Here is a 26,526-nt window from a genome sequence, read left to right on the forward strand (position 1 = left end):
TGGTCAGAAAATATTCTTCTGTGCAAACAAGATCACAGCCTCTTCTGTAAAATTTTGTGATCCTCTCACAGATTGCATTATCATTAGTAATGTAGTTCAAGCAATCTTGTTAAAGGGAAATCTATTCACTTGACTTAGTGCTTGCTGCATTAATTGCTTGCCAGGCTAAATAGCTTCATAAAAGTGCATACTTTTAATCTACTTTCATCATGGTATGATTAGTTGGATCATTTCATGCTTTTGTATGTTAATTGTACAGGTTTTTTCATTGCTTTAATTATTATTAATTCTTGCACAGCATGCTTTGCTTATATATTTGTTGGCTATGTCTAGAATTCTAGTGTTGTTTTCACTTTAAACATATAGTGTGCTTTAAGAACTGCTTTACAAAATGTAAGCAAAAGGTTACCCTTACCATAATTTACTTCTATTTGGAACCCATATCTGCTTAATAGATTTTTTTTTTAAAAAAATGAGCTATTTCCAATGGAGAAAGCTTAAAAGTAGCATAGTACAGTAAACAGGATTATGAAAAAGCAGGAGCAAAACAGGTAGGACACTTGACTGGAAAGCCAGGAGCTTCTTTAAAACCACAAATCGGGGTGAGTGAGGAGTTGACCAGTATTGAAGGTTGGTTTTTTTAAAAGACTGTCTTCACTAAAAGTTCCAAAGTAATTTGTGCCAATGTTATGTGGAGCCTAGGCACTATTTCTGCATCCAGTGGTATTGCGCTTGTTTAAGAAAAAGAGGACTTTGAAAACAGACTCTGATTTAGCTTAGGGGAGCCACTCCAGTTCCCTGATCATTTTGTTGCCCTTCTCTGTACTTTTCCAGCTCAATAATCTCTTTTGTCAGGTAAGACAACCAGAACTGAACACAGTATTCCAAGTGCAGTTGGATATGATCGTGGCAGTTCTATTTTCTTTTCCATTCCTAATTATGCCTAGCGTGGAGTTTACCTTTTTTTAGAGCAGCTGTGTACCGGGGCAACATTTTAATTGAGCTGTCCACCACTACGCCAATATTCCTTTCTTGCTCAGTCACTGCTACTTCAGATCCTTTCACCCAATACTTGAAGTTGAGATTTTTTGCCCCAACATGCATTGCTCTACATTTGCTTATATTGAACTGCATTTGCCATTTTGATGCCCATTGTCCCAGCTTTGAGAGATCCCTTGGAGTTACTCGCAATCCTTCTTGGTTTTAACCACCCTAAATAGCTTAGTGCCACCCGCAAAGTTGGTTACTTCACTACCCACTCCTAATTCCAGATCATTTATAAATGGGTTGAAAAGCATTGGTGCCAGTGATCTCACCTGTGGGACTCCACTGGTGAGAGTTCTGTTAGGAGAAATAGCATTTATTCCCACTCTTTGTATTCTGTTCTTTAACTAGTTAGTGATCCCTAAGAGAACCCCTGCCCCTTTTATTCCATGACTGCTTAGCCTTTGGTGAGGGACTTTGACAAGCCTTTTGGAAGTCCAAGTAAACAGTGTGTACTGGATCATCCCTGTCTACATGCTTATTGACACTCTCAAAGAACTGCAATAGGTTAGTAAGATAGTACTTCCCCTTCCAGAAGCCATGGTGATTTTCTTTTTCAGCAGGGCACATTCCCCTGTGTGTTTACTGATCCTATCTTTAATAACACTTTCATGCAGTTTACCCAGTACAGATGTGAAGCTAACTGGCCTACAATATCCCATATCCCCCAGATTCCTTTTTAAAAATTGGTGTTACACTGGCCATTCCCCAGTTCTCTGGTACAGAGCATTTTTAGAGGATATACTAAATATCTTGGTAAGGTGGTCAGCAATTTCATGTTTGAATTTTTTGAGAATGATATTATCTGGAATGGGCAACTTGCTACTTTCAATTTGTCAATAAGATTGAGAATTGCATCTTCTGTTACTACTATTTGCCTTAATTCCTCTGACTCTCTTCAGAATATGTCAGCCCAGGAACAGATATTTTCTCTTCGTCCTCTGCAGTGAAGACTAATGAAAAAAATCATTCAGCTTCTCTGCCATCTCTTCATTCCCCCTTAGTGCACCTTTAATTCCATTATCATCCAATGTCTCAACTGCTTCCTTAGCTGCTCTTTCTTTAGATATATTGAACGAATGCTTTGTTCTTAGCCCTGATGTTGTCAGTGATGTGCTCCTCAAACTGTTTCCTTGCTTCTCTGCTTGTCTGCTTGCATCTCCTTTATGTGATTTTGTGGTCCCCTCACCTCCCCCCACCTCTCCAATTTGGGCAAGACTTTCATTTTTTGAAGGAAGCTTTCTTCTCCCTAATAGCTTCCTTGACCATATGTTAACCATGCTGGTGATTTCCTGGACTTCGTGCTACCTTTCCTCATTTGTGATATGCATATTATCTGTGCCTCTATTATAGTTTTTTGAGTGATCTCCAAGCTCTTTGAAGTGATTTAAACTTCTTGAATCCCTTCCTGAACATCTTTATCCCAGCACCCTCATTTTTAAGAAGTTTCTTCATTTGAAGTCAAATTCAACTATGTTTGACCTCTTTAGCAGTCTTCTGCCTAGCCATATATTAAATCTGATACTACTAATGGTCATTTTTTAAAACTAAAATCCAGGATTGGGCAAAATCATTTAGGAGAGAATGGGCTATATTGCAGAACACATTAAATTCCTTAAATAAGCCTTCAATAAACCAAATTGTCAGGCAGGTAACAACCACAGATAATTTAATATCTGTTTGGGGTTAACAGGAAAGGTATGCAAGTTTGTAGTTTTGTGGCCCATTGCATGAGAGTGATATGTGTCCTTTCCTTCTATCCATGAAACTGTCAAGAGCCCAAGCTTGAAGGGAGCTACCAACCTTTGTGACATATCCCACTAAATAAACAAGTGAAGAAAAAAGAAGCTGGCCTTTGCTTCCACTGATGCTGGGCTCCTAGAAGAACATTCTTTTCTGAGGCCACCTGAGCAAAAAACAAAATGTAGAGTCTGGGGAGCTGGCTGATTTGGAGGGCTTTATTAGCAATCCTGCAGAAAGTAAGGTGGAACAGGGAAGTGGAAGGGGAATTGTATCAATTTCTGTGGCTGTTTCCTTTCATACCAAAAACTCTTCCTGAGAGCAGTCAGTACAGTTTGGTCATAATGTGGTAAAGCTGACAGGCAAGTTATAATTGATAAATCAATACTTCTCCCATCTGTTTGGTCTCTGACCCACGGTAAAGGACTGGATGCTACAGTTGGAAAACCATATGGAAGCTCAATTTTTATAAGTTAATATTGGTTGTACCTAAATATGTAAAAGCATCTTCTTGTGTGTATATATCAATAATAATGCAGATATAAGAGATAAAGTCTGTTGTTGGTGCCTTTGGAAGCAGGGAATACTGGGATTTGGGGAGAAAAGCCATGGCTTGCATACTTAAGCTAATGAATTATAATAACGATTTTGTCATAAAGCTGCAGAGCTAATGTGTGTTGTTTTTCTTGATCTTTAGTCATTATAATGTCAGTATAAGCACCGAGGTCAGTGTACTGTAACAGAAAATGATAATCAGCTTTCTGAAAATAACAGCTTTTAACATGACATGAAAATTTTAAGGGGTTCAATTTAAAAGCAGAAATAAATCAAAGGCATGAAATAGAATGCAGTCCTACATGAAAGATCTATATGCATAATCTGGACATTTGTATGTCCATTTTTTGTTAAGGAGGATTGGAAAGAGTTTTATGTGTAGTATGTAACTTCATCTATTCACAACAAACTGCTACACCCTGAAGAACAGGTGGAGGACAGACAGTATCCATTAGGATGTCTCTTCTCATGGAAATGAGAGGTAGATTTGCCTACTTAATAAGCCTCTTCTTGGGAGGTCCATCACTCTCTCTGATCTAACTGGAAGAGTCTGTGGAATCCTAATGCATAAATGCTGAAAAACTGTGTTAATAATAAAAGCATTGGCACCTCTCGTATGTATGCATTAATTTTAGGGGGAAATGCTATTGATTACATATAGAGAAGGTAGAAGGATCACAACCCAGGAGATCCTCCCTCCCTCATGAAGCCCATTGTTTGGAAGGAAAAAATCTGTATTCTGTGCCGCATAAGGTGGGAGGCTGCATTTTACACTCATTAAGAGCAGGGAAGGTAACAAGGACTGTTAGTAGGGCAATCAGTATCCTTTGGGTTATACTGCATCAATACCTAGGAAAACTATGGGTACGGAAGTGGCATTTGCTATAGTGTTAGGCCCTCTGCTATTGTGATTGGAATTCCAGAGTTGCTGTTGATTTCTCAATTTCCTGTTGATTGCCACCAGAAGAGATTTCTTACCTTTGCTCACTACCAGAATAGCCTCCAGAAACTTGTTGAACAACTTTGCTTCATAAATGATGTGCTCACTGGGTTAGACTGTGAGTTGGTATTGACTTCCCAGTTTAAGTGAGATATTGTTCCAGACAACAGTGTTAAAGGCCATGGCTCTATGTCCAGGAATGAATCAGCCAGTAGAGCTACTGGGCATAGTACCTTAAGTGGTTCCTAAATTTGGGGGTGGGGAGGATACTCTGGTTAATAGCCATGATTTCTTCTGCGCACAGTGACCAACACAAAAATGGAGTTAGTCTCTCAGCAACATTGACAAGGCATAAAAAGGCATTGACAAAGGAAAGAAGGTAGTCTTAGTATGTTTGTTGTACACCAGTAGTCCTTTCCCCCTCTCTGAGGGGATCACTGCCCAAGAGGACATTGCTTCAACAGATGAATTCATTTCAAAGAAGTTTATTACTTCCATAAGGAATTTAAACGGGGTACCTATTGTTCATGAGGCAATGTATTATCTTATTCCTAGTGCCATCCAAGTGGATATCCTAAAGTATACGACCATTGGTCTGCATTCCTCAAGAACATGAATTTACTGTCAGTATAAAATTCCCATTTTTCTGATGGCAGCATTGTAGACAAGATGTTATTTGGGCACTGGAATTCTAGATCACTGTAGGGACCTGACTTATTAAACAGATTTGGCAGAATTTGAAATGCTCTATTGGTGGATTCTGGAGATTAGACCTAGAAAATACGTTTCTAGCTCCTAGAGAATTTCTTTCTGAACTCTGGAAGAAGCATGGTATGGGCCCTGCAAACTCTTATATCCCCATTCCCAGAGAAATTAGAGATCTGGTGTGCAAGATGCACCTACTGAATGGTTTGATAATGCCAAGTGGGTATTAAACAAAACCCTAAAGAGTGAAAATAGCATGATAGTTTTATTAAGACCAATGGAAATATATCTTAGTGAGGTATTAGTGAAGATATATCTTACATCTTCAGTTTCATCAGCATTCTTCTTCGGGCTTAATATTAAGCAAAAATGCAAAGGGAGGGTTGAGGAATAGAAAGGATTGGTGAATGTGTTGCAGAAGCCTGCAGATTTGCAATGTTGAAGGAAGAGATGCTTTAAAGACTTAATTGGGGTAGTGCTACAGCAAATAAGGAGTCAGCTAACCTAATTCATGTTTAATGCAGAATTTCCTATCATTTCCCCTTTTTTCTGGAACTGAATCATGGGATAAAAAATATTTCATATTCAAATAAATGTGGTGGTGCTGCTTTCTTTGTTTTTCCACACTGGATGTAGGAAAGGTGTTCATATATCCAACCCTCTTACAGATTTAGTTTTCTTCCAGGAAAATAACGAGTAAGAAGGGCCTTAGTAACCTGTACGCTGAATAGCAGCCCTAACCATTAATTATAAAAGCCCCTGTTGTCCCACTTCCTGCATGGCTAGGCTGTTGCCATGCCATGAAACTCTGTACTTACTCTTCCTGTCCTTGGGTCGTTCCCTTGCTTCCTTCGCTTGTGAGCCAAACTCACACTTGCCTTCACTTGGGCATTAACATTCCTATCCCAGCTGCTCCAAGCTTCAATAAGCTTTCCCCCAGACTCTGACCAGCTATGCATCTACTTTCTGGTAGGTTATAGCATTTTCGGCTCTAAACCCAAGAGCCTTCAAGATGTGTAAGATTATTTAGAAACAGACTACTATCTATGCCAATGGTCATCCTGGTAGGAAATTATTGAACTTGCAATCTGACGTATCTGTAGGGCTGCCCTAAGTTGGGAAAGGCTGCACTAAGATTCCAGGGGACCTGTGTTTGCAGAGTTCCCCTTAAGATTTGCTCTATTATGAAGAAAGGTACTTAAGTGATCAGTGTGCCTTCATGTGTTAGGGCAACTATATGTGGTAATTTTGAAGGAACACCATTGACAAGTAAGCATTTTGTTGCTAAATACAATGGGCAGGATGCATTAACTCCATGTTGCAGGAGCTTTTTGGCATTTGCTGCTTCTTGTTGAGTTTCAGGAATAAGCTATTTTGTATCCACCTGCATAGTGCTAAAGCTACCATGGGGAAACCATTCCCTCATTTCTGATCTCTCCTTTTGTGCACATGTATGTAGGGGATGGTGGGTTCACACAGGTATCCCTAGCATCCTGGTAGACATGCAGTGCATTCCACAGGGCCAAAAGGTTTGTGCACCCCTGCTTTAAATTAATCCCAAGCTATTTTGGGTGTCTTACCAAGTGTTAAGTCACCAGCATCAGAAAAGTTGTTGTTGGTTTGTTTGTTTGGGAAAACACTGCTCTTGATGTATCATAGTTTTAGTCAGTGGTGAAAGACCACAGTTATACTGGTAACTAGCCAACAGTTTCATTATTTTGTTTATAAAGAAAGCTGTAACTGCCTTAGTTGAAGCACAGTTTGCAGTAATGGTTAGGCATGCTTGAGCATTAAAGTTTGAGCATGATGTGAGCTTCTGTAGACAGTGCCCTTATTACATGAAGAGAGAAGGTCAACAGGTTTGTTCATTCTGAGCAGTCAGACTTACTGGCAGGAAATCTTATACCTGCCACAAGGCTACCATTTCATAAAACAAGGATCCTCAAGAACTGCTTATCCGTAATGGTTTTGTTTGGTTTGCTGTTTTAGTAGGTTCTGATCATCAAACAAGGTTGGCAGTTTTTACAAATGCACAATTGAGAGATGAAGAACAAGTAATTCTAAATAGCCACTGGGAACTGTAAGAAGCAACTTAGTCAAGTTTTGACTCATGGAAACCGGAGGTTTTCTGGCAAAATTAGATGTGAAGCCTAAACACATCATTAAAAGCAATGTCAGGGTGCTGTTTTTCTAATTTGTTGGTGCAGGGCAGGGCCTGATTTTCATATACCGCAGGAGCTAGTCAGCTCTTTCTTTCCCAGCCCCAATCCTGATTACACTACTCTGCTACAGTGCAGTTATGAGCCTTATGAGGTCAATATCTCAGCACCCGTTCTCATAGTTAAACGGTGCAGGTGGAATTTTTGTTGGGGTTTTTTGCTGGAGAGGGAAGATTTAAATCTCTCTACTAATTGTAGTCCTGATGAAAATTGCCCCCTTCTACCTGCTATAAAAGAAATTTCCAACATGTTTTCTCTTGTCACATCATTTCTAGTCTGGTCCTCAATAATATAGCATGCCAAACAAAAATAAGATAAAAAATTGGAGATTTAAGCATCTTAATTCTAGACTTGGCAATAAAACAACTCTTTTCTGAATATGAGGTTAATCAGCTATTAAAACAAGCTGCACATATCTATATCTATCTATATTTCCCCTGTGACAACTTGATTTCTTTCAAGGTAGCCTCATTCTGTTATCATTACAGAAATGTCTGCGTTGAGCATAAAAGGCCAATCATGACACGTGGAAGCTTTAACCTCTGATTACATGCATGCTGGGTTTTGTTTTATATTGTGTGAGGTTTGTGATAGGTATTGTCTCTGTTAATTGAGCTGACAGCCACTCTTTTTCTAGAGAAGCCTCTGAAACGCTGAATAAATATTCTGAATGCTAGTCTCTTTGTGTATATTGGAAGCTGGTGTGCAACTTGCATAGCAGATCATAGTAAAAGGAACCCCAGACATGTCATGCTTTTTTTAAAGGAAGAAGCATGTAATGAAATGACTAATTAGACTACTAATGAGCATAAAGAGTAATTAAAATATTTTTACTTTTGTCAGTGCCAGATGCTGAAATTTTTTACATCTCATAGGACTGAAATCTAAATCCATTATGAATTATTTTGAAGCATTTGGTGGATGATGAGCTAATTTATAGTCATTACTGTTGGGAGGGAACATTTATGAACAGTCCCTATTGAAAGGTGATTAGGGGACTATAGTAGCTGGTGGAGTATTTAATTACTTTTGAAAACTGAGTCCTTCTACAGTTCTGGGTAATGTCTGATTCAAGATCCATCCCTACTTGTGAATCAGACTAAAAATTGCTTTAAAGACATAGCTGAGTCCTTAAAGTATTGTAAGGTTTGACCCTCAGTTACTTTCTCCATGAGTCCAGGTGTTGTTCTGCAACTTCCTAGGTACACTTACTGTTATTGCAGAGTAATAGGACTGGAAGGGACACAAAGAACATCTAGTGTAACTAGCTTTAGAAGTAACTAGCTTTATTCATAGCACCTATTACCTAATCTATACTATTTGATAAGCAAAATCTAGGAGTAAGTTGTACCACATCCACTGAGACTGTGGTATAATTCTGCAAAACAAGATTACTGTAAGAGAGACAAAACATTCTTTCAGGTTACCAATAGTTTTAATGAAAGAAAGAGAACTATTTGGATATAATAATCAGTGGGATCAGAGTTTCTCATATAGACATACATTTTATATATACATGAAGCTCCTTCTATTAGCTGACTGCACGTCATGAGTCAGTATCTTCTTTTTATACCACCTCTAATCAGCCTTTTTTCCTTGACCGGTGCAGTCAGGCAGTTGGTCAGGATGACTACCTGGTGAGAATACCAACAGGTCATGGTGTCAAGAACCACACAGAGTCCCATCGTCTCCCATGCATCAAACCTGAGTTAGGCAAATCTACATAAAAAAGAAATTGCCCAAGGTTTAGCAGTGTTAAAGAAAACTACCATGATCTAATTGAAGGTAAATGAAAAGAAAAGAGGTGAAACTGCAGGTAGTGGCCTCCCAGACCAGAATTCTGCTCTCAAGATATGATTGGACCTGTTTAACTATTTATATACATCCAAGATTCTCTGTGGATGGCTCTCTTGGTACATCTTTTCTCAGCTGTGGGTTTCTTTTCGCTGGCAGCTTAATGTTGAATGGTGTAGGAATAGGTGTGTCTGCTTCATACATGGTTGGTTTCTTTAGGTGGTCCCCTGGAATTGCCAATAGTAATTTGGATCACATTTAGTTCAGGATACAGCCCTGTCTTGTCCTTCTTGATCATTATAGAGCTATCAGCTCTGCAGGCTACAGAGAACTTAGACCACACCAAATGGAAAGCCTGTGGAAAACAAGTATTATTTCACAAACTCTCTGCCAAGATCAGTGTAGGGTTGGGCTTGCAGACCTCGTAATCTGTCTGTATCCATCTGATTAAGAAGTTCATTGTCTTGTCCCCAAATTAAGCTAAAGGCACCGGCAAGGAGGAGCTGGTATTTACTAAACCAGTTGCTTTCACTGACTAACATAGGATGACTACTTTTGTGAAGTATAGACTTTTAACCCCTTGGAAGCGAAGATGCTGTATATTTCTTCCCCAGAAGAAATATTTTTGTATACCAATGTATTTTCTGCTTCCTTGCTTTTCATTGCTTGTCTTCACAATGATTGCATAGCTATTTGGAGCACTGCTCTGTTCTTGCCATCTTAAGAGGCATGATTCACAAGTTCGCACATTTTCGCACATGATTCACAAGTTCGCACATTTTCCAGGCAAGTTAGGAGGCTCCTACAAAAATTACAGCTACGGAGTCTAGAATAAATACATGCAGGAGATGAAGTGGGGTTATTTAGTTAGCAATGGTTTGTTAAGACATGTAAGAATGACACTGGCAAATGCTTCCTCCTTGTCTTCTTATTTTAGGCCACTTGGGGTGCAAGTAGTTTAGACTGATATAGAACTGTATGGGTGAATTTTTCAGAATGTATGAACAATTGAGCTTTCGGCCTGGATTCAGACCCAAACCACTCACCCCTGGTAGTGGATTTGTGATGGATGGTTGTTGGGTGCTTGAAGAGGATTTGCAGTCCATTGAGAGAATTTTGATTGATTACCTGCTGAGATATGGGCTTTGAAATGGCTTTTCAATACCATTTACCACATTTTGGAGTAGCCATAGCTAAGTATATACTAGGAATGAGCACCCTGTTGCCCTCCTGATGTTCTGCACTACAAATCCCATCAGCATCAGTTAGCATAGGCAGTGGTAAAGGATTATAGGAGTTGAGGTCTAAAACATCTGGATGGCACTTGATTACTTTGTCTGGCCTAGACAACCATGTGGTAGGCCATAGGTTTAAACTCCGCTTTAAAAAAGCAAGCCCCATATCTCAGGTACACAAATGGTGCAATCCTAACCGTCTGAGTCCTTGAAGAATTGTATGGGGCTAAATGGGCAAGTCTTAGTAGAAAGCAGTTCCATATTTTTAAGTACTCATTTTGAATTTATTCCAGCATTAGTATGAACTTATATATTTTAAATGATGATGAAGCAAGTGAGTACTGGATTGGCAGGACTAGAGCAGTGTTAGCTAGAGCAGTTACCTGTTGAGTTAATCAACTGCAAGAATAATTAACAACAGCAAAGAAGAAATTTTAGATTGTAATTTTGGTACTTGGCTATTTAAAGAATCTTATCAAATGCAGTTACTTTCTAATGAGCATTCATTCATTGCACAGATATTTGTCCATCCTCTGATTTTCTTAGGAAGATTCCTGCTGATCTGTGACAGAATGTGAATGTTGCTATGGGTACCTATTTTGTATGCAGTGTAGGAAATGGCCATGCTGAAACAGTTAGTCTCTGCACCTCTGGTATCTACCATACAAAAGAAGTCAAAGAGTGGAGATTTAGGTGGGGTGGAGAGGGCAAGAACTGACTCATCACTCATCTTAAATGTACAGGCCTGTACTCTGATGGAAAATTAGCTTGTTCTTCAAACCAGGGAGAGAAACTAAATTGCTTAATATCTAGAAAGTGATGAGATATAGAAGATTGTGTGCCAGGAAAGGAATCAAAAGCATTTGGTGTGCTCTCTCCTACAAGCAAGCAGAGCTAGATGAAAGGAGAGAAACTGAAAAGCTGATGTGAAGGCTCAGTCTGCACAAGAAGGCCCACTTCTCTCTCTCATATGACCAGCAAAATAGGATACAAGGTCCCTAAAACAGAAGCTGTCTGCTGAATGAAGAATACATTGCTACTTGACAGGAGGGAACAGGTGTAACAGGCTTTCTTCTCCTACCCTTTGATGCTGCCGCTGACTCAGACTTTTCTATAAGCTAAAAAAATAAATACCCCCTTGCTCTCTGATTAAACTCTGTTTCTGTTTTGCTTTCACCTTGCAGTTTATTTTTGTGGCTAGTGGATTTCTCCTCTAAAAGAACAAACTTGAGCTTTCTATTTTCATGCTCTTTCCTGAGGGGAAGAAAAACTGCCATCTTGCTCAGAGGAATGGCAGCTCTATGACTAAAGCTGGGCCAGAAGAAGAATCTTGGCTGCCCCCTTTTTTAATGGTTTGTTTGACTTGAATATACAAATGTGCACTTGCAGTGGCAGGCATCCACTCATAGGAGCTGGTTAGGAATATTATAGGGATATCAGCAATTACAGCACCATGAAGCCATTGGTCAGGTGGCTTCACACTAAACCATGTTGAAGAGTAGGCATTGGCCTTTTGTGTGCTTCCTTCTAACTGTGCTAGTTATAACTCCCTTATAGCTATAGGGTGAAACCTAGAAGCTCTTGCTTCTGGTTTAGTGTAAGCACAGCTTGCTGTGTTCTCCAGACTTTATGAAAACCCCAGTTAAGATTACAGTTTATAGTTTGAACAACACACTAAATAGTGGCCAAGGAAACACTGTAGGCAATAGTGGCCAAGCCTTATCTCTGTGATTGTACTGGAATGGGGAGGGGGTTCATTTTTGTCACACTATCGTTATGTGTGATGTCTGGATGAGGCCATTCACTGAACATTATGGCTATGATTTTGCAAGGCAAGAAAAAGTTGATTACTCTTTCTGAAATATCAAGATACCTACCTTTGTCTCTTGCTATTTACTGGTCATTACTGAGAATTTATATAAATGAATTGAAATATAGACATTATTTATAACTCCACTCCAGGGTCTTTGATCTTGCTATGTCCCCTCTGTTTGCATCGCCTATCTCTGAAGTGGATACTGAAGTGGATATAATCCAGATGATGTTAAATACTTTCAAGACCTGTTATTTTCAAAGGGAAGTTAGGCATATGCATAACTTTACTCCACTGAAATAAATAGTGCATTAAAAACAGTTTGCCTTGGCCGCATTATACCCAGAATAGTATCCTGTTGTTTGGTTTCAGTATAAGAGTCTATTTAAGGGTCCATCTGCATGTTAAGTAGTATGTCACTCCCTTTTTAATTAGTAATAGCATAGGCAGCGCCAGAGCCAGATTTTGGAGTGTTCTTGGACAAGATACATCAATGGGCCCCCTGTCTTAGTGGAATCTATCTTCTCACCACCATTGTCATCAGCTACTTTTGCATCCTCTTTCTCTTCATTGCTACCACTTCCTTGTTTGGCAGGTGGAGAGCCAGTGAGCAAGTAGGCAATGGTATCTACTGCAGCTTCTCTTTACCACAACTTGGCCAAAGTGAGAAGTAGATAATCTAACAGGTTGCAATGGTGAAATGGAAGAGCAACTTCAGGGGACTTTTTTCAGTGGGCCTCTGTTGGGGTGGGGGAGCTCAGAAGGTGTCTGACTATGTCTTCCCTTGAAACTAGCCTGTATCTGGGGCTGCAATGCCGATCAAGACTAACTCATCTGTGGAAATGAGATTTAACCCTGTTCTTCCTTTCAGTTGACACTTCTGTGTTTTTGGGAAGGGGATTTTAGGAGAGAAGAGGCTGCAATGGAACTGATCAAACTTCTCCTGATCCAGATTGGGGGCTGTGCAAACCTACCTACCCTGTAAAATCTGCTTTAAATGAAAGAACAAGAAAAGGAGCTACACGTTATCTAATTAAAATGTGTCATTTGATTCACATTTTCATATCCTAGCTTAGTGGTAAATTTTATTTGTAACTTCAGACATGTCACTTATTTTTAGCCTAACTTTACTTCTCAGCCGTTTTGTTCATGATAGAGCTGTGTGACTCTTGTATAATAATCATATTTCAGTACTTATCCTGAAGGGATTTCCTCTAGTAGAAGTCAGTTTTGGGGTGCTGGTGTCCATAAGTGAGCCATTTTTTTACATAGGCTTGACTGATAGGTTCTTATTTTTTTATAATATTTTTATCCTATCTTTTTCTGCAAGGAACTCAGTGTGGGTTACATAATTCTCCTTCTCTTCCTTTATTTTACCCTCAGCACAATCCTGTGAGAAAGGCTAGGATGAAAATTGATGTCTGGCCCAAAGTCATCCAGTGAGTTTCTTGACAAGTAGGAACTAGAACCTGGGTCTCCTGAGCCCACAGTGGGCATGTTTATTTGAGAGAAAATAAATAAAAATAAATATTTATGTTGTTTTATGGGGGGTTAAGGTTAGGGTGACCTCACTTTCACTGGGAAGGACCTGTTGGTGTATGTAGCACAAGATATGTCAGGTGTCTCTGTAATGGAACCCTCCATCATAGTAATGGACATTTGAAAAATAAAGCTAAAAATAAACTGCCTTTAACATTCTGCTCAGTCAGCAGAATAGGTACAAGGTACATGATATGTTAACATTTTCAGACTGCAAACTGTTGTGAGCAGGACATTCCCCTCTTTTCTTCTCTTGCAGACTCGAACAAAACCTTAGAAGTGTGGTTTTTATTAAAACAATATAAATCAGAATAGCATTCTCTTTGAGATGTGGGAGAAGAATCTGCTCATGAAAAAAAATGAATCCAAGCTGAACATTCATGCCCTTAACTTCTTTTCAGTAAAGCTTCTGACTCTACCCTCAGGGTGTCCCCTGCTTGCGGTCTCTTCTTAATTGATTCGCTAACTTCACTTGTCTTCCCTTGACCAGGTCAAGGAGTTTCTTCTGCATCCTCTCCCGCTCCTGCCTTGTAAAATCTTCCTCTCTTTCTAAGGTGGGCTGGTTTTCATGCTGTGTCTGAAAAACTTTGCTAGATAACCTTGACCAAGTCCTCTGCATCCCCCCCCCCCCCCACTTCTCTGCTGCCTCTTCGGAATTGGACAAATACTTCTGAGTAGACTGTAACAAGCAAGAGCCAGGCCCCCCTCTGTTTAAACTTTAATTGGCTGATGCTAATCAACTAAAGCTTTCATTACATATTAAAATTGACTTTACATTCGAGGCTAAGTCAAGTGAAGCTAAGAACAATACTCTAGAAGGGGATGTTCTTATTCAAAGTATATAGATATACTACCTCAGTCTTCTATGCACTGATGACAAAGAGACATATAAACATAGCTTTTCCTTTACTGTTGTAACCTTGGCTAGCACATGATTTGGATTTCCAAGAAACATTTCTGTGGGCATTTTCCTTCTAACTCTTACAAGCACATGAAACAGATGGTATTCAGTTAAGATTCAATATGTAAAAACAGTTAAAATCAACAGCAACCCCCTGTTTTGCGCAATACTCTTGTGAATGAAGCATATTTATTTTTGTATTATTTTGTCTCTCATGGCATTACTGTGCTAAGGAATATTCCACTCTTTCAGATGGAAAATATTTTAAATCTTGATTGGTTGTTTCTGTTCATTAAAATGAAGATCATCTTTGTCCATAAATTTGCCTCATTAGTCAGGATTTTCAAGCCATCTCTTTATAGAACCATAGAATAGTAGTGTTGGAAGGGACCCATAAGGCCACAGAGTCCAACCTGCTGCTTGATGCAGGACTCCCAAGTTAAAGCTTCCCTGATGTATGACTGTCCAGCTGCTTCTTGAATGCCTCCAATGTGGGAGAGCCCACAACCTCTTTAGGTAATTGGTTCCATTGTCATACTTCTACAACAGTCCAAAAGTTTTTCTTGATGTCTAGATGGAATCTGGCTTCCTGTAACTTGAGCCTATTATATTCCATACCCTGAACTCTGACATGGTTAAGAAGAGATTCTGGCCCTCTGTTCTTCTCAGTATTCTCTGAGAAGTATTCTCAGTATTCTCTCCTAGCTAAATATGCCTAGTTCTTTCAAGCTCTTCTCATAGGACTTTGCTTCTAGACCTTTGATCATCCTCATCCCTTTCTTCTGAATCCCCTTCAGCTTGTCTACATTCTTCTTCAAGTGGGGTGCCCAGAACTGGACACATTACTCAAGATGGGGTCTCACTAGTGCCAAACCAAGGGGAACCAATACCTCATCTGATCTGGAAGCTGTATTTCTATTAATGCAGCCCAAAATAGCATTTGCTTTTGCTGTAGCCACATCACATTGTTGACTCATACTCAGCTTGTGATCTACAATTCTAAGTTCCTTCTCATTTGTAGTATCTTTGAGTCAAGTATTCCCTATCTATTTACTGTGCATTTGGTTCCCTTTTCTTAAGTGCAGAACTTGGCATTTGTTTCTATTCAATTTCATTTCTTTGCTTTCAGCTCGGTGCTCTAGCTGTCAAGATCATGTTAAATTTTCCTTCTATCTTCCAGGGTATTAGCTATCCTGCTCAATTTTTTATCACCAGCGAATTTGATCAGCATTTCCTTCACCACCTCATCCAAACCATTAATAAAAATGTTGAAGAACACTGGTCCAGGACTGACCCCTGTGGTTCCTGTTCATTAACCTTTCCTGGTACCATTGAGAAAGTACCATTGAGAAGCATTCTTTGAGTCTGATTATTGTTCAGCTTGTTAGTGTGTTCTCAAAGTTGCATTGGCCTGTTAGTTGTGAAGTGCCAATAAAAATCTGCATTGTAAAGGACTGTCCAGTGTTTTGGAGCCTAAGGACAAGAAAGGAAGGGTCTGACTCATGTCAGAAGCAGCTGACAAGGAACTGGAGTCATATGATTTCTACCCAGGAAATCGCCCTATTGTTGCTAAGATGTTGCTGAAACAGAATTATATTCTACTGTTCTGTCTGATAACTGTGAGCTTCGGTTTTTTGATAAAGGAACCTAAAGAGCCAAAGCAGGCATGGAGGTACACTCCCTTCAGAAGCAATGCGAGCATGTTTTGGTGGCTGTACTATGCAGACAACCCTTCCCGGAATTTCACAGAGCTTCCTCTTATCATGTGGCTTCAGGGAGGCCCAGGGGCTTCAGGTTGTGGATATGGGAACTTTGAAGAGATTGGCCCTTTGGATGTTGATCTAAAACCAAGAAGGACAACTTGGCCAGTATATACCACCAAAGTGACCACTTCTTAAACCCTCCTATGTCTTTTATGGACTAACAAGGTGAAACTTTTCCCACTGCTTACTGCCATGCCAGGAAAAGCTTTTTAATTGCTTTATATTGTTTTAATAATTAATGTTTTACATTTATTGTATTTTTATATCTTGTAAGCCATCCTGAGTGCTTGAAGCAATAGGACGGGGTATAAATGTATGTAATAAATAAATAAATAAATAAAATTGTAATTGCCTTTAAAAATCCACATTTGGTTACATATGTACATGGATTTGTATGCAATGCATACAAGCTTTGTAAGCTTTGGCAAAAGCTGACTAAATACCACATAAGTATCTGTTTGAAGTTGATCTCTATATTGCACTTGTTTATATATCAAAAACATTGTTAGGTCCTCAATCCATTGCATTGCAGGGCGTAAATGTTATCTTTTCAGCTTTGTAATATCAGGTTTTCAGCTATCAAAAGTGAGCAGATAATGCATTTCCCCCTCCATTTGTTAATTTCTATGAAACAGTTAAGTAAATTAAAAACGCATGTACATCACTGAATTTTAAAGACTATTCCAGTATAAAACTTATCTGTGTAATAATCTCCTCCCCAAAAGAAGCATTGCCAAAACCTAAATCTAAAATAAGTATTAGCTGCATTGCACTGCCAATAATTAGTTGATTTAATCTATTAGTAAGGAAGTATTGCAGTCTTGAATAAACACGTGACATTTTTGCTGAATAAGATACAACCTAAGATCCATTTTGTGGTGGTGCCCACAGCAGTTTTTCAAATTCCCAGATGTGCATATAGGTCCCGAAAAATTGAAGAACCCTTCTATAAGGGAAGACTGAAATGTCCATAGCGCAGCTGATGAGCTTCCTACACCTCAAAATAATATTTTGAGAACACTCACAAGAATCTTACGTATAGCAGACTCTCCACTCTCATGCAGGAAGTGATGTAGAATAAGAATTAATTGGGCAGTTTGGATTTAAACATTATCTCAGTCAAAGCACACTCATGTTACCTGTTTATGAAAGTTCCTTACCAGCATCCCATGAATACCAAATACTCTTTTGCTTTACCATATCAGGGTAGAGATAAAAGGTCAAGCTTGATTTAGTTGGTAACAAATCAATAATTTTTAATCCACAGCAAAATGAATTATTTTTGTGGTCAAGAAACATTAGTTCTGCATTATGATGCTGGAATACACAGGTGAAATCCAACTTTGATCCAGCTTGTTGAAGAGAGCAGTTCTTTCATGGGAGAAGGCTGTACTATTGCAGGGAGGGTCAAGGGGTGGTGGTGGTGGTGGTGGTGGTCGTGGTGTGTGTGTGTGTTTTAAGAGTAAGAGGAGAAACAATCCCTACTTCCTTCTCCAAATAATTCTTGACTAGTGGCAGACAGCAAGTCTTTTCCAAGTCTCCAGCTATACCATTCCATCTATCCTCTGGTCTCAAGCAGAGTGATGTTATGTTAAATTATGGAGACTTCTCTCTTGTTACTTTTCTTTGGAGGTTGATAAGTTATTATGTGGTTAATTATTCTTTAACATTCTGTGTTTTTTATCTTGGTTGTATGTCTTCTGGAAAAGGTGCATGTGTCATGCTCCACCAGTCCCAGTTTCTAACAAATTCTGGCTCTGTCTGTACAGTAAGAGGAGCTCAACCCATCATCGAAAATGAAACTCTACAATAAAATCCATTAAATTTCCCTGATAAAAAATTGGTCTGAGAGTGTTATGAGTAAGCATAAAGGCAGGCTCTGGCAAGGGTTCCCATGAGAAGCACCTTTTTTTAAAAAAATCAGATTCAGGAGAAGAAATGGTTTATTTCAATGGAATTGAACTGCAGGGAGTTGTTAAGGGTCCTGAAACTAAATAGGAGATAGCAGAAGAGGAGATTAGCTCAAGGGCAGATGGAAGGAGAGGCTAACAGTGAGGAGTGGGAATTGGAGCAATACAGCCCGAGGGAAGGGATGTTGTCATGGGAAGTTCTTCCAGTAGAGAACCCCCACCCCTTGAGGAGGCGCACCCACTGGGTTGCTGCCATCATTAGAGGGAAGCCCAATTAAAAGCACAATGGGAGGAGCAATAGCACATTTCTACAGATATTTTCATCACTTCCATGTTGGAGGAGAAGCCTTACAATTTTCCATGTTGTCCTTTGGACAACTATAGCCCCAAGAGTTTTTATAAAATGCATAGCTGTGGGATACATTTGCCTATGTCTTCAAGGAGTCCAGGTCTATCTATACTTGAATGACTGGTTTCTGATGGTGCCTACTAAGACTAACTTGCTTTGTTCAATCCACAGCAAGTGTGCTTTATTATTATAAAAGCTGGAACTTTGTCTGACTCTAACTGCATCTCAGAGGTAGTGTATTTTCCAGAGACAAGAACACATCCATATGTGCGATGCACAGAGACCACAAAAAGAAATGGAAGTTGCTTACCTCTAACTGTCGTTCTTTGAGTGGTCATCTGTGCAGTCACACAACCTACACACCAACCCCACTTGGTATCAAATGCTGATCTGTTTCTTGTTTTCCAGCACTAGTTTGACTAGTTCATGGTTGTTCATAATTATTATCTCTTGGTCCTGAGGCCACCTTCGCAGTCTTGAGTGACCTAAAGGAATGCACAGGAACTTCTGTATTTAACAGACACTGAGGTATCTTCCCAACAAAAGCCTCTATGCAGGTGCAAAGCCCATATGTGTGAACGAACAAATTACCACTTGAAGAAGGACAGCAACTTGCCCTTACTTCCTGACAGTGTAATACAATAATAGACTTTTCCCATGACTGTATACATGTATAACAGTTGTTATCACACTTAACATAAGGAAAGCAGACTTGCAAAAGATCACAGCTGGATGTGGTCTATGAAACCATAAAGCTTGATGATTTAATAAACCATTAAAATTAAATGCATACTCTTTGAATATTTATTTTTGATCTCCATTTTTACTGATTTAGCTCCCCAGTATATAAATCATAGTAGCCTTGCATTTGAACCAGACATTTTAAAAGGAGAGTTAGTGAAAGTTATTTGAAATCTTTTGTTGTCATTGCTGCTGCTTCTGCTGCTGTTAGATTCTCACACCTGGTATGTGCTTTGCAGATAAAGTTTTTTATTTCCCAGCCAACATAGATAGCACAGGATCAGAAATACCTTTAAGAACAGGGGTCCTCAAAGTTTTCCACCAGGGGGCCAGTTGAAAGGTGCCAGTGCCGGGCACGGGCCGGAAAGGTGGTGCCGTCGGTTTGCGCGGAGTGGCGAGGGGGCAGGGGCAGCACGTGCAGACGTGTGTGCTGAGGCAGGGGCGGGGCACATGGTGAGGGGAGGCGAGGCAAGGTGCAGGCGGGCGCATGGGGCGAGGGAGACGAGGTGCGAGCCGGCGCACGTGCGGGGCGAGGCAGAGGCGGGCGTGTGCCGCAAGGCGGGTGCACGAGGCAGCGGCTTGCTCGCTTGGAGATCGTTTTCTCTGAGTAAGCAAACCGCTGCCTCCTTGCGCACGGGGCAGGGTGGGCAGCAGTGGGTCAAAATGGGCATTGCGGGCTGGATAAATGGGCATGGTGGGCTGGATCCGGCCCCTGGGCCGTAGTTTGAGGATCCATGTTTAAGAATCTTGTTTTGTAGTTGTTTGGATGAGTTTCACTTAACATCACCTGAAAATGCAGGCAGGGTACTTCTAGGTGGATGTATCTTCATATGGTTTGTCTTGGCTGATAATATTTAACTTGGAGGAACACAATTTTGATCAGTTTTTTCCCTCATATTTAGTATTTTCTTGGAGCTAGAGATCTTCTAGCATTATGACTGCTAGGCCAGTGCTACTGTTGTGAGATTCAGCTACATTCTGAGACTGCTCATTTCAGTTTATGTAATAAGAACTAGTAAGCATGAAGCATATATATAGACAGACTTAAGCCCAGCATTGCTATTTTAGAGTTTGATGCAAGAATAGAGGCAGTTTGGGGAATGAGCATTCTGAACTCAAATACAGGATTCTCCACATCCTGGGCTTATTGCTTAAATTTAGGCCATCAGAAAGTAGGAAAACTACTCTTGGAAAGTAGGAAAACTGCTATTGTGCCTGGACTCAAGTGCAATTTAGAGTCCTTTCTTCCAGTAGCTTTGTGTAATGTTTTAATTGCTGTGGAGCACTTGGAAATATTTTTTGTCTGTGAAATAGGGTAAAACTATAACAAAAATATGTAGTTGATTATACAAAGACCAAGACTCTGTGTATGCATATCTCTGTACTTTCTAAACAAATATACTGCCAAATCATATCCAGGCTCAAGAGAACAGTTTTAAGGACCAATTTACGATCAGTAAGAAAATATGGAAGAAGATGACAACCCAGTAACTGCTTAGTAGTCTAATTTAGTTAATTATTTTTCCATGTAGAACTGATACTATATAGATATAGCTAACAGCAGCATAGCTGCATCATATAGTTGAAAGAGCTTCAATTCAACACTGGTGATGAGGGAAGATCTCTCTGTAACCCTTGCATATGGTGTAAAGATCCTCTCTTTGTTTTTAGAGCCATCATCAATCACTTCAATCCAAAGATAGAGTCCTATGCTGCTGTGAATCACATCTCGCAGCTCTCAGAAGAACAGGTGAGTTCCATACTGCTTTTTGCTAGGTGGGGATCTAGATTATTCCTTTTGACATATGTCCAGAAGAATTAACCCCAGAACTTGCTGCATCTGTGGCCTTGTAGTGTCCTCAACTGTCAAAACAGCAACATATGTGCAAGAAGTGGGATTTGTGGTGCTACAAGGTCAGAGTCCAGAAGAGAGTACATATCCTGATCAACATGCTTCTTTATTCACAAATGTGTGCGCTTGATCACTGAAGGCTCAGGAAATATGCACTCTTGGCAGTAATGTTGATTTCCAGTTAGAGAAATACATGGAATGCAGCTTTATTTAATAATGCTTGGGCAAATTTGAACATTTGCAATAGTGGATAATACTGACTTTTTGGGGGTAATTCAATTTGACAAGTCTTGAATATCTATTTTAAGTACATTGCTAAGTAGAAAGATCTTTCATAGGAAGAGCAATGAGGGTTCCATTTTATTTCCTCATAATTAGCCTGATTTCTCTGCTCCCTGGCCTGACAGTGATGCACAACTGTGTAAATGGACCTTTCTAAAGGTAAAATAATTTCAGAAAGGAAAAGGTTGTCCAGTTTATTGAAACAGCCATACAGAGAGGATTAGGCTTCAAAGTATGGCAATAGATAGTCATTGATTTGGCCCAGGCTTTTGCTTCAATCAGTATCAGTACAGTAGAACCTGAACCATGCAAATGAAAGAACAGTCTTGTTTTTACTGGCTTTCCTTTCTGATTTGCAGACACTTGAAACTAGTCAACTCAGTGTTCATGCTGGGAGTTGTTGCACCTGCTACTACTATGGTCTATGATGTTATATTTTGCAGGTTCCCCTTCAACTGTTCAGTGTTGATTATATCAGCCTATGATTTTAAAATTCCTTTTCAGCACATATAGTAATTGAAAATGTAGGTTTGGATGTGGGAGTCTTCCCTGCCATGCTTGGCTCAGTCTGCTAGTTTTAAGAAAGGGAAGCAGCTTCTCCATGTCAATGCAGTGAAGCATTCATCCCCCAGCAGTTCAGGGAGTTCATGCTGAATTCTTTTTTCACTATATGCCTGTGCTTTAAATAAAGCTAACAGCAGCAGGCAGCAGGTAATGAAATCAGCTCTGATGCACAGAGCAGTTGAGGAGAGATTATTAGGAAGTAGGGAAGTGATTTGATTTCTCCTTTCAAAAGGAAGCATTATCCTGAAGTGGCAGAAACATCAAGAGAGAGAGAAGCCATTGGAGATGAGGTGGGCCCTCTGGAATTAGCCCCAAACAGAGGAACTGTGGTAGGGCAATATATGATTGTCTGTTTCAGTTGTGGGTATGAAGGGAAAACTTAGGGGCAAAATATTCCGTGAAGCTCTTGATTTTTTTTTTAAATACAGTGGTATCTTGGCTCACGAACTTAATCCGTTCCATGACTCTGTTTGTGAGCCAAGTCAAATTTCTCCATAAGGTTCAATGTAAATAAGGTTAATCCATTCTGTAACCATTTTTTATCACAAAAATTTGAAACAAAGTGACAAGGAACAACAAAGTAACCAAGAACAACAAAGATCGCGGCCATCTCCTCCCCACAATCACGATCATGGCCACCCCCCTCCAAACACAACCGCAATCACACCTGTCTTCCCTGCATGAGCACAAATCGTAGCCATCTCCCCACCCCCCCAAGCATGACCGTGATCGTGCTTGTGCAGGGAAGATGGGTGCAATCACAATCATCACCCGATGCGGAGTTCATGACCTCAGGCATTTTTTTTCTGAAATTTCTGTTCGTGACCCAGTTTGGTCGTGAACTGAGGCATTCATGAGCCAAGGTACCACTGTATCTCTTTGCAGCTGTGGATTCTGCATCTTGCTTGTTGCTTTGGTACCATTTTTAAACTGTGTCATCTTCCTCAGCCAATCATTTGAGCCCAGCCAATGATAGTTCACACATTAAGAGTAAAGGTTTTATTGAACAAAAATGAAGCCAACTTTACTGCCTTCACTGTGAATTCTAGGATGAAGGATATGGAGTGTGTCCCTATTTCCAAGGATGATATTGCTTCACTGTATTAGGGTAGATTATTTGCTTGCCTTTCCTGTTGCTACCTCCATGCAATAGCCAAGTACTTGAACACCCTTTCCCAGACTCCCACAAAAATCACAGAAGAGCTTCCTCACTGTTTTTGGCTCAGTCTCTTTCTAAATGTCCATCATTGGAGGGTCTTTATCTTTTTTCTGCAGTAAGAATAATGGAGTTTATTTGGATATAGGACATGGATCTGTTTTGAGAGCTGATTTAACCTTTCTTAATTGTTTTGTTTTTAACTATTAAATTGGTGGGATTATTAAGCTAAAATGTGTATTGCAGTGTTTTGAACCATAACTTTGCTAAATAGGACAAAATGTTAATAATTCAGAAGATCCTGTTACAAGTTTTGGCTAAACAAGGAGACACATTTTGTGTGAGTCACAACTCTGTATCAAAAGCATGGAACACCCTTTTATAGGGACAGCACCAGTTAAAATTTAGTAAGAAATCCAGTGTTGTAACCTAAAAATAAGTAAGGAATCATACGATTATCCATTGGCTGTCAGTGCAAAAGCTATCCAGCTCTTAACTGCCAGTATTGTGGATAAAGTGATAGATTTGCAGTGTTACATTTTGTGAAAGTCTCACTGGTCAGTTTATAAAACTAGGGAGAGTCATCATAATCAAACTGCTGTCCAAGTTCAGACTATGAACATAGATCCACTAGACAGCACTTGCAACCCGTCAGTGGGATTTCGTTAGCATACATCTGAGTAAAGGTAATACATATATTGCTTCACATTACCTACTTTAATTTGCCTTTCAGCATCTGTTTTCTCCTGCTCCCTCACTCTATTTTCTTTCATGCTGTGTGTGCCTATAGTGAAGTAACTGACCCTCAGAGTGTTTGATTCAAAATAGATACTTTTTTCATTGTATGGTGAAATAATACAATTGCATAACACCAGAATAAACAGTACTGTGACAGACTTCAAATGATCATTAAGATTTTGTGCGGCACATTTAGGGCACATACATACATTCAGTTTGAAACCTGTGTGCTGCTTTTCTTTTCAGCTGCTGTAGCAATCCTACTGTATTGCACTATTCTCAAGTAGTTAACCTTGTATTCTCATACCTCATCTCCATGTATTAACTCTTAATCTGTTTTTCCTCTTTTGCTATGATTGCGTGCCTTGATGATCACAAACTGTAATGGCATCAGAACTCTGTTACTCAGTTATACTAATTTACTATTGGCTTTAATTTCATATTTTATGCTTAGTTTTTATTTTCTATCTAACATTAAGAAAAATGAACCTGGGAGTTGTCTGCAAAATTGCCATGAATCCCAGAAATCACCACAACTACACCATGATTCCAAGTGCTCCATTGTTCTCCTCTGGATACCTGGTTATGTATAGAATCCTGTGACAAAGTTAATAGAAATTGTAAAGTTACTTTAAATGGTTTTAGTTCATTTAAGCAGGAATGAGTATATCTGAGCTATTCCAAGCCAATGCTACAATTTATCATGATCAAATCACTTTTAGTATTCATAATCTGATATTAGGAATAAGATCTAAAGTTCCCTTCATTGTTAACATAAAATTACATATACACCCTCCAGGATGCCATCTGAACTTCATAAATATCTGGCTTTCATTTAAACATGACAGCCATCTTAGAATGTTAGTGTTCATTTTCCAGAGCTTGAATTCCAGGATCACTGGAATTCCAGGATGATGATAACTTGCTGTGGTAGTGGTTTATACCTTTTTGTGCACAGTGCACTAGTTTACAGTTGAAATAGTTGTGTAATATCTTTTGACAGCTTTAGAGCATGCACATAATTGTATCTCCCCCCCCCCAAAATCCCTGCTTAACTATTGGGGGGGTGGGCAGGGTGGAGAGGGAGAGAGAGAGAGTAGAGTTAAGCCTCAGAGCAATTGCTTTAGTGCATTTTAGTGGCTTCCATTAAATTTAATGTATTGGGTGCAATAAAACAAATGTCACTAGAGCAGGATGGAATGGGTAGAAAAGCCATCTTTGAGATCAGATTGGTTTGCTATATGTCAGGGCAGTTTAACTTTTTAGTTTACAGGGAGAAATCATTTTCTTTGTCCTTGGTTGTCAAGGTATTTCATAAGTGCATGCCATTTCTTCAGTTATGTTTTAATTACCTAGATAAATTATGGCTATTCAAGGCAGCAAATCTGCTTAGCCACTGTGCTTTCTGAGTTTATGAGAATGACTTCTGTTTATGAAGAGCAAAGCATAGGACTGAGCTTGGTAGATTAGAAACTTCTGCAAATGTAGCACCTTCTTAATTTAGTAGTAAAAAGTAGATTGCACTGATATGAAACAAGGGAAACATAAATAAGAGATTTCTGTGTGAGATAGCCAAGATCAATTATCTTTTTAATTATATGAAATAAAATTAGTTAGGCTTTGTTACTTCAAACTGTTAAATTATAAAATATTTTGTCAATTTGCTCCAGTCTTCTGAGTGAGAAGACATTCTAGATCAGTGATGGCGAACGTTTTAGAGACCGTCCAAACTGCAACCCAAAACCCATGTATTTATTGCAAAGTGCCAACACTACAATAAAACCTGAAAACTGAGGTTTTAGTTTAGAAAAAACAACTCACAGGCAGTCCAAGCAACTCTCTCTCTCTCCCTCCCTCCCTCCCTCCCTCCTTGGCAACGCATTCACCGGCCAATGAGAAAGCTCAGACGAGTTGCGGTTAATGAGTTGTGGCTCATGACATCATCGCCTGGCGCTGCTTTCTGAGCATGCGCGTGGCCCCTATGTGTGCTGTTATCCGATTCTCAGTTGCTGCGGCAGTGGTGGGGTGACTTGGCTTGCATGCCGACAGAGAGGGCTGTGTGCCCACTGTGGCATGTGTGCCATAGGTTCACCACCACTGTTCTAGATCCTTCAGGATTGTCCATCCTATTGCACTTCTTTATGGAAAGACTCTCTTGTCCTCATAGCTCTGTCTCATAGTTGTTGGACTCTCGAGGAACTGACTGCAAGTATTTTCTGCTCAGCTTGAGTATGATTATACTCAATCATACTACTCGAGTAATAATTATTTTATTATTACTTATCTCCCACCCTCTTCATATTCTGGAAGGGGATATGAGTGTTTCTCACAGGTGAGAGTGGGACTAGCTTGGGAGTAAATCTCAGCAGCTTTAGGGTTGTTTCACATTTGTAGGTCCCACTATTCCAAATGGTGAGGTGAGTAATCTTTTATGAAAAAAGTCTTTAAAGATGTGACTGTTCTGGCAATCAGGCAGCCTTCACAGAAATGAACCCCAATAAAACATCAGGTGCTTGGTGCTTTTTTCATTGCCTATTTTTTCAGGCGTTTTTCCGTTTTTGCCCTTTTAATTTTTTTATTTATTTAAAACTTTTTTAGACTGTCCCTTACTGTAGTCTCAGGATGGTTTAACAGTAAGAGTAAATCTGTTACTGTATTTTAATTCTTTGCATTACTGCTAGGTTTT

The 26,526-nt window shown here is 39.6% G+C and overlaps 1 protein-coding gene across 3 annotated transcripts in view; it reads left to right on the forward strand.

Moving 5' to 3' along the window:
* ARMH3 (armadillo like helical domain containing 3) overlaps window positions 1-26,526 on the forward strand; it is a 144,338-nt gene that overhangs the window by 83,320 nt on the left and 34,492 nt on the right. For all 3 annotated transcript variants that reach the window (XM_044436991.1, XM_044437000.1, XM_044437010.1), the window contains exon 24: window positions 20,920-20,998. In XM_044436991.1, coding sequence (XP_044292926.1) covers window positions 20,920-20,998 — 79 coding nt within the window. The remainder of the gene's footprint in view (window positions 1-20,919; window positions 20,999-26,526) is intronic.

This window comes from Varanus komodoensis, unplaced genomic scaffold (assembly GCF_004798865.1).
Source record: "Varanus komodoensis strain SLA01 unplaced genomic scaffold, ASM479886v1 scaffold1, whole genome shotgun sequence".
In the NCBI taxonomy this organism is placed as follows: domain Eukaryota; kingdom Metazoa; phylum Chordata; class Lepidosauria; order Squamata; family Varanidae; genus Varanus; species Varanus komodoensis.